General features: G+C 35.0%; 2 protein-coding genes across 2 annotated transcripts in view; both read left to right on the top strand.

Annotated features, from left to right (window-relative positions):
- Positions 1 to 3636, top strand: part of LOC133189235 (uncharacterized protein DDB_G0290587-like) — a 26659-nt gene extending 23023 nt beyond the window's left edge. Inside the window, exons 2-4 of the mRNA XM_061324638.1 lie at positions 1291 to 1537; positions 2459 to 2914; positions 3026 to 3636. Coding sequence (XP_061180622.1) covers positions 1291 to 1537; positions 2459 to 2914; positions 3026 to 3321 — 999 coding nt within the window. The 3' untranslated portion in view covers positions 3322 to 3636. The remainder of the gene's footprint in view (positions 1 to 1290; positions 1538 to 2458; positions 2915 to 3025) is intronic.
- On the top strand, positions 3477 to 4049 carry LOC133189234 (IgGFc-binding protein-like). Its single transcript, XM_061324637.1, has one exon. The coding sequence runs from the start codon at positions 3477 to 3479 to the stop codon at positions 4047 to 4049; it is 573 nt and encodes a 190-aa protein (XP_061180621.1).
- The last annotated feature ends 5273 nt before the right edge of the window (positions 4050 to 9322 follow it).

The following is a 9322-nucleotide window of genomic DNA, read 5'->3' as shown; positions in this document are numbered from 1 at the left end:
TTAGAGCGTCTGCTCTAGAGTCGCGAAGTAAGGAGTTGATCCTTACGTCGCAGGTTCGAATCCCACTGTGGGACGTTGAGACCGGTCCTTCGGATGAGACCGGATAAACCGGGTCCCGTGTCGCAGTAGGTATTGGCACGAAAAAGATCCCTCACTGCTCAATGGCCGTAAGTGCCGAGTATAGGACAAAATTTGCAGCTCTCCACCGGCAAGTGGTGGCGACCCCATATGAGTGAAAAATTCTCGAGAGGGACGTTAAACAACATACAAACAAACAAAACATAGGGACTATATACCTCAATTCAGATTTGAAATCATACCCTTAATTAAAAGTCATGTTTTATTATCTTCAACATCAAACCATCGATAATGAAATATGAAGATAGCGAACAGTATTCAAAGTCGAAAGTCCAATGAAATGATACAAATTTGGAGCAGACCACACACGGACCTCAAAATTTAGTGGTGGGATTAGGTGCCGTGGAGAAGTGAGCATGCCCTAACGAACGGTTACACCCACCGTGTGCTCTCTGTCATGATCGGGGAAAAAAAACCGGAAAAATCTGTGTATAAATAATGGCCGAACCATTAGTTTGAAAAACGTCCGTCAGCATTTGAATCAATGATAGGTTGTATGAGCTGACAAGGTCATTGTATCAACCGTTAAACTTGCGAAATGATGACTTCAAAAGAGACTGTTGAAATCCATGTTTCATCACCTTGTTTGTCAATAGCTTGCCTTGTTTTAGAAATTGTTCATACGTAGAGCATGCTCTTGCGTATCGAATCAACTGAGAGACTAAAACCCGATATGCAGGTGATAAGGGTATATTGCTACATAAGTAACGGAAGTTGACGATTGAGAAGTTGAAGTCATCACGTTTATAATAAAGCTTTGTTGTTAGGTTACCATTAACGTCTTTTTCTAGTAAAATATCTAAATATGAAACAGATGTGTCAGAATCTGTGGTATCTTTTATTTCAAGCTCAAGGGGGTATATCGGGTCGACATATGAATGAAAGTAACTTTTGTTAATACATCGTCGATATATCGAAATGTCGAGTTGAAGGCCACAGCAAAAAAGTTCTTTGGAGTTTTTAAGTATCCACATCTGATTTACACCACTTCTCGGATATACTCTCTTACAATATTTCTCAAGTTTCTCCTTCATTATAGTCGTGATATATAAAGCTAATTTAAATCAAGCATGCAGTTCGCCATTTTTGAAAAAGTAGACGACATTGGACCTTGGTTTATGTTTTGTATGTATATTCATCTTGCCATTTTAGCCGACCTGTGTTTTCATCCAAATGGAGAGGAAGAAAATATTTTATTCTTGGCTTTTTCTCATTGTGGTACACATAAAGGATTCCTTTGCCGAAAATCCTACCATCATAAATAACATTTCTAGTCAAGAAGAAACGGATCTTCTAAAAAATGTATTAAGTGTTTTGGAAAAATTTGCAAAAGACCAAGCCATCAAAATGGAAATCATCGAAGGCGAACTTGATGCCATGTACGAGAAACTCGCACATTGTAAGTATATTATTGTAAAGCTGTTTAACAATTTCAGTTTCAATGGTATTGAAGGGACAATTATCATTCAAGAAGACAAATTTCTGCCCCCCCCCCCCCGCAATCCTCTCAAATAATAAAAAATTTAACTCTTTTCTTTGTAATGTAACTAAAATACCTAGATGTGTGAATCAAAAGGAAGTATTCATGCCCCCGATAAGCAGTTTGATTTATCAATGAATTAAAATATTTATTTATTTTCATTGGGTATTTATTCTCCTTATTTATTTTCCTTCTGTTTTTTATTGTCACTAACCGACTTTTGTATACATAGGTATTATCAATCAATGAATCGAATATTTTTTTGATATCTTCTTCGTTTTAAAATATTTTATCGATCACTTTTATTAATGTATTATGAAAACAAAGATATACATGTTTAAACATTATTTTAATGTCGGTTCGATGCCTTAAAATATGTAGTGCTTCATTAAAAAAAACAAAAAAAAACTATAAGCCTCTAAATGATATACTCATTAAAATCGCACGGGATTATTCAGTAAATTGTATACAAGTTCTACAAAGGACCAAGACAAAGAGGAATCAAAGAATGCCTCTGTTGGAGCGGGCACCTTTCAGGGTCAGTTTATACGAAAAAAATATTATGATAAAGCACTTGAAAAAAAAGAAAGAAAACGTTTAGAAGTGCAGAAATAGTGGGGATGCCATTTACTCACAATTCTAAAACCTTCGTGACAAACTTCGATTGTGACCACATTAAAAGTTTCATTTATCTCTGAATCCATTTGATCCATAGGGAATGGTGTGTATTTTTGGTCTGCGGACTTCTCATTAATTGGATAAGCGGTATTTCTTTATCCCAGATAAACGTAATTTTTTTTCTATGGATAATGTATGTAAATTAGGATATCGTATTTGCAGGTGGGGCAGAAGCTTCTATATCCTCCCCAGCAGAGAGAAAGCCCACCACAACTACCACAACAAAATCAACTACTACACCAGTTACAAAATCAACGACCATACCAGTAACAAAAACAACCAGCACCACAACAACAAAATCAACCACCACAACAATAAAATCAACAACCATACCAAAAGCAAAATCAAACAGCACCACAACAAAATCAACCACCATCAAAACAACAAAATCAACCACAATACCAAAAACAAAATCAAACAGCACCACAACAGAATCAACCACCATCACAACAACAAAATCAACCACCACCACAACTACAACATCAGCCACCACCACACCAATAAAATCAACCATCATACCACCACCGAAATCGATAATCTCCACAACAACAAAAACCAACATATCCGCAACAAAAACTGCTTCAAATGTGATAGAAAAGTCAACACCAAAGCCATGCGGTAAATACGTAATTCTAGATGATGCATGGTATTAAAAACGTGATAAGCGCACTCAAATATTTCCAAATCAGAAAGCAACTAACAAACTCTTTCAAATAAATATTTTTGCAGGATCAAGAGGCAGAGAATTCCTTATGCTGTTCATGCGAAATTACAAGGGTGGAACAGAGCCCTTAGCAATCTACATTACAACAGAAAATAACACTTCTGTTAATATTTCAACTTGTCGTCATTTAAATGCGACCATTAAATCAGCAACGGATAGAGTAACAAGTGTTTCCTCGTATTCCAAAATCACTCTCCCTTATGATCTTACGTGTGATTATTTAACAATTGAAACAAAGGCTGTACTTTTACAGACATCTAAACTGTACACCGTATCCATATTCGATAGTTTTTTTTTATAAGATCTAACGATGCAACCTTAATTATTCCAACCAACAGACTGTCTACAAGATACCTTGTGTCGTCAACGAATCCACTGGGTCCAGCCAGCAGCTATTATAGCCAATTTGCTATTGCAGCTTTACATGACAGAACGAGTGTAAATATCAGATTTAAAATGAAAGCTAATGCGTCAATTCCTCTTCTTGGTGGAACGTATAGGGACCAAGATGCTTTCACGACAATGTTATATAAATATGAAACTTTGCAAATCATGCATACCTCTGATCTTACTGGAACCTTTATCCTGTCTTCAGAACCAATAGCTGTATTCTCTGGAAATCGATGTCAGCAGCTTAATATTGGTGCGTGTAGTCACATGGTATCTCAATTACCCCCCATAAACGAATTTGATAACAAATACATTGTGCCCCCATTCTATGACAACTCACGAACATTGATTCAAGTGATAAGTGAAAGTCAGACTTCTATTAAAATCAGTATTGGAGCCCGTGTTTCGAATTGGCATATGAATGAAAAAGATTACAAGAACATTGAAGTAAGAGGAAATGAAACAATGGTTTTAGATTCAGATAATGCCGTACTTATTACTGGGTTTGCGATGGAATCCAAGAAAAATGATCCATATATGAGCGTCATGCCGGGGATCCATCAATATATCGACTACTATATGATTGTTATACCAGAAGGATATACAACAAACTACATTTGTGTGCTAATTCCACAGTAGTTCTTAAAATACTTACAAATTAACGGTTCTTCTTTTGATAATTACAGACCTGTGGGTCTGAGCTCTGCAGTTTTACAGACCAAGTACAGCATTCGTACTTTTGAGGTTAAGAACGGACCCATGGTTGTATCGACAACTAATTACTCCAAATTCGGACTTATCGTCTACGGACACAGGCCCGCTGATGGATACGCATTCGCTGGCAGTTATGTACTACCTAAAACTTTTTGAAATGGAAAAAAAAATCTATTTTAAGAACTTTATTGATTTTTTTAACATATGAATGAAAAGGATTACAGGAACATTGAAGTAAGAGGATCAGGTGTTGGATCTGCCTATGAGATGTCAAAATCCTGAATTAATATTACTTATAAAAATGAAAATCTCGAACAAATTTCAATAGCTCCCCATTTCTTTCTGCTATATGCAATATTTTCGGAAAGTTTCACAATCTAAGCCAAAAAAAAAAAAAAAAAAAAAAAAAAAAAAAAAAAAAAATTAAAATGAGATTATCTTGAAAAAATTGTTTGTTTGCCCTCTCATGACTGACTGGCTAAAACGTTTTTGAACCTCCAAGAAAGGATATTTTCTTTTTCTTATTAATTTCTGATTTATCTCATCCAGTCAATAACATGTTCAATTTTTCTTGGGAAAAAAATTCCCACCTACATGTAGCTATCGACCCAATATTTTTATCCTGAGACGGGAGAGAGTTGGGCCACAATTCTGGTTTTAAGTTTTACAATGTAAAAAATATTTGAACACTTAAAGATATTAACAACAAAATATGACAATACCAATCTTTATTCAATAAAAAATCACTTTAAATGCACATAGGGAGGATCTTAAGGACAAATGTGTTTTTTTATAATACTCTACTTGAAATTGGACTAAGACTGTAGAAGAATTAAGTTTCGAAGAAGGAATTTCACAGAAATTTTTATTTTAAGAAACCATTGCAATTCCATTTGTCAAAACAATGTACAGCATTGTCTACCATAGCATAGTTTCATGTTCCAATAAAATAGAACCAAAACTCTAGGAGGAGTAGCAATTTGAAAAAAAAAAAAACCCACTTGTTTATTTAGTAATGATTGTATTCATTGAAATATAAAATTAAAAGAATTCTATATTATTGTATATTCACACGATTCTACTTGTGTTCAAAATTCTATTGAAATCAGAATAAAACTCCAGTAGGAAAAGGTCATTTCAAAAGAATTTCGCAGAAACATCTTTTGTATAATCATGGAAACACCGTATGTTGAAACAAAAAAAAATTTGGTCATAGAATTCATTACATTTATTTACATAAATTACATGTATATAATTCATGGTTAAAGTGAATACCTCTTTAATATTAAGCTAAAATTGTTCAAAATGGACAATTACCCCACTGGGATTTTCAGAAAAGGCACCAAGTCACTAAAGTGTTTTATGGATTTAGAAGTGTTCACAATTTGTTTACATTGACAGTGAAAATTGTTAAATTTATTTTTTCATGAATGATTAATTAAGTCACAGCTTAATAAAACATCAGCATACTTATAATTATATTGCTTTTTATTAGATTGAAAAAAAAAATGTAACTATAAACTGTCATCTTTGCGAGACATGACGCTCTGCAATTAAGAGGGTTAAAGACCAGATCTTTTCTTACTGTCCAATTTCCATGAGATTTTTGATGGACAATATAAATGCGTTTTTATGTCATTTCTGTTAAAAAAAATATTATTTTAATATGTTACAAAGCTTCATATACCAAAATAAAATAAGAGGCGCACAGGCCTTATAGGTCACCTGAGTATCATGCATCAACTTCGCCACAATTAAATTGGATTCATGTTTTAAACCAAAGGCCATGAAATTCATAATTTCGAAAGAGGCACACTTGCTCATCATAATTTTACATTTAGTAAGCTTACTTAATACCCAGAAAGAGAGCAGAGGATTATCAAAGAATTAATGCATTTTCACTATGTAATCATTAGAGCCCTGCCCTAACACCAGAACCATGGCCCAGAGACCATAAAATTCACAATTTTGGAAGAGGCATCCTTACATATCAAATCTATACTCTTAGTTCATCAGCTTAATACCCAGGAGAAAAAAAGAAGATTTTCAAAGATTTATTGCATTTTCACTATGTAATCATTAGAGCCCCACCCTTACACCAGAACCCCTGACCCAGGGGCCATGAAATTCATAGTTTTGGAAGAGGCACCTTTACTCTTCATAACTATGCATCAGATTGTTTGCTAAATACCAAGAATCAAAGAAAAAGATTTTTAAAGAAATAATGCATTTCCACCATATATTCAACAGAGCCCCACCCTAGCACCAGAACCCCAGGGGCCATGAATTTCACAATTTTGGAACAGGCATCCTTACATATTCTTACTATACTCTTAGTTCATCAGCTTAATACCTAGGAGAAAGGGGAAGATTTTCAAAGAATTATTGCATTTTTACTATGTAATCATTAAAGCCCTACCCTAACACCAAAACCCCTGACCCTGGGGCCTGAAATTTACAATATAGGAAAAGGCACCCTTACTCATCAAAACTATGCATTCATTTTGTTTGCCCTGTATCAGAGAAGATTTTTAAAAGAAATGATACATTTTCACTATATATTCAACAGAACCCTGTCCTAACACCAGAACCCCTGACCCTGGGGCCATGAAATTCACAATTTGGAAGAGGCACCTTTCATCATCATAACTATGTATTTATTTTGTTTTCATAATATCCAAGAGCACAGAAGAAGCTTTTTAAAGAAACAATGCATTATCACTATATATTCAACAGAACCCCACCCTAACACCAGAACTCCTGACCCTTGGGCCATGAAATGCACAATTTTGGAAGAGGCACTCTTTTCTATCATAACTATGTACTTAGTTCATCGGCTTAATACCCGGGAGCAGAGGAGATTTTTGAAAAATTAATGCATTTTCACTATATAATCATTAGATCCCCGCCCCTAACACCAGAACCCCTGACCCAAGGGCAATAAAATTCACAATTTTAGAAGAAACACCTTTCCTTATCATAACTATGCATGTTTGTTTCCTTAATACCCAAGAGCAGAGGAAAAGATTTTTTACATATTCAACAGAGCCCCAACCTAGCACCAGAACCTCTGACTCTGGGGCCATAAATTTCACAATTTAGGAAGAGGGCTCAATGCTTATTACATTACATAATGCCAACAGTTTGCCTGCTTGATGCCCAGGAGTAAAGAAGATTTAAAAAGATTGCATTAATTTTGATGGTTTTAGTCCCACCCCTCAGGCCCCAGGGGGAAAGGGGTCATGAATTTCACAATTGTTACTCCCCTTCACATATACATGCTATATGCCAAATTTGGTTGAAATTGGTTCAGTGGTTCCAGAGAAGAAGCTGAAAATGTTAAAATGTTAACGCACGACGGACGACGCATGCCGACGGATGAAAACGGATAGCAATAGGCCACCTGAGTAAACTCAGGTGACCTAAAAAAACTCTGTCATCTTGATGCAACATTTTTAAATAAGGTTACTGCATAACTCTTAGATTTTTCTTTTTCTTTGATACACTTAGTAACTTTTTTATAGGTTTTAAAGACCTAGTTTTAAGCCACAATCCACATTTTTTCTACAGATGTACCAATTGGCAGTTTCTTGATTCTATGTCTCAAACCTAAGTGAACAAAAAGTGACGAAGTCAATATAAAAATGAAAAAAAAAACAGCTATAAAATGCAGACATATAAATGAAAATAGCAGGTACATATCTCTATATGGTGTATAATAAGTGTACTTATTTTCAGACAAATCCATGCAAAAGTCTGTGAGAACAACTCCGGACAAAATCATGTCTATACACACAGACAGAGAGACAGACGATGTTTCCAATATACCCCCCTAAATTTTGTTTGCAGGGGATAATAAATGTTTATTTTACAACATGATTAACTTAACTGTCTTTACAATTATGATGAAATAATGAATGGCTGCCCTAAAGTCTGTTTACTCTACATATCAGCTAAACTGATGTTTTTTAGGATCTTGGAGACATCCTAACCAGAACATAAATTCTACCATTTCAGCCTGTCCTCTGCTTTTAGCATATCAAATGTCTTGGAGTACATAATTTTCCCTGGATCTTCTGCTGATCCCCTCTGCCCTTTACATAGGCTGATGGCATGCTCCTTTGATATTTTCAGCGAAATGAAAATTAACCGCAACAGAAACAAGAGATTCATGGTCCACAATGCTCACCTGTGTAACCCTTATTTCCATCCTGATTTAGATATGATTTTATAATGCCAACACTGAGGGATCCTTATATATTTGTTTAACTGTTCTGTAGAAGAATATCTGTATAGATATTTCTCTAGCAAATCAAACATAAAACTTTTATGCTGAACTGTGGTTCCATCCAAACACAAGGCCATGATCTGGTTAAAGCTGAACATACACAGAATGAGGATTATCCATATTAATCCAATTAAGTATCAGTTTTCTTGAGGTTTTTACAGATTTTTCTCATATTGAATCAGGTTGGCTATGGGGGACAGTTGTAAGAGCATTTTGTTCTACAGTTAAAGAAAAAGGAGTTAATCATATGTTGCCACTGTGTGACATGGATATTGATCTTTGTAATGATACTGTATGATTTGAGGTTCAGTGTTGGAGTACATGTTGGCATGAACAAGACCCCTCACTGCTCAACAGCCATAAGTGCCAGGTGCAGTTTAAATATGCAGCTATCTACTTGGTATTTCCCAACACGAGTGACAAAAAGAATGAAAGGGAAAAACTAACATTCAATCAATATATTCTTTTTAAAAATTTAATCCCCTCCCTCCACCCATTCGTGTCGCCAGCCAAGTCCCAATGACCATGATTTCGGCAAATTTAAATCTACGCTGCATGGGAATGCTAGCGTTTTAATTTTACTGATTGCAGCGCTGCTGTTCTTGAGAAAAAGTCCTTTTAAAAGTTATTCTCTAAAAACTTAAATGTGGATCTTTGCCCCTTCAATTGTGGCCCGTCGTAAAGCTTTATTAAACTTTGACCCTCTATTGTGATCCCATCCCAGCCCTGAGTGATGATTTGAACATATCTTAATGTAAAATTACTGAAAGATCTCCACTATTTTTTTTTCCTCTAAGGGTTATTTAATAAAAAAAAATTACAGTCAAACCTCATTATTTCAAAGTGGATGGAAAAAAGAAAAAAACTATCTGGTAGTTCCTGGTATAGAGGGTAAGATACTTAGATGAAA

The sequence above is a fragment of the Saccostrea echinata genome, unplaced genomic scaffold (genome assembly GCF_033153115.1).
Source record: "Saccostrea echinata isolate AGI-Se365-2 ecotype Australia unplaced genomic scaffold, CSIRO_AGI_Sech_v1 ptg000017l, whole genome shotgun sequence".
Classification (NCBI taxonomy): Eukaryota; Metazoa; Mollusca; class Bivalvia; order Ostreida; family Ostreidae; genus Saccostrea; species Saccostrea echinata.
The sequence above is the reverse complement of the archived record's forward strand: the minus strand, read 5'-3'. Positions and strand labels throughout refer to the sequence as shown.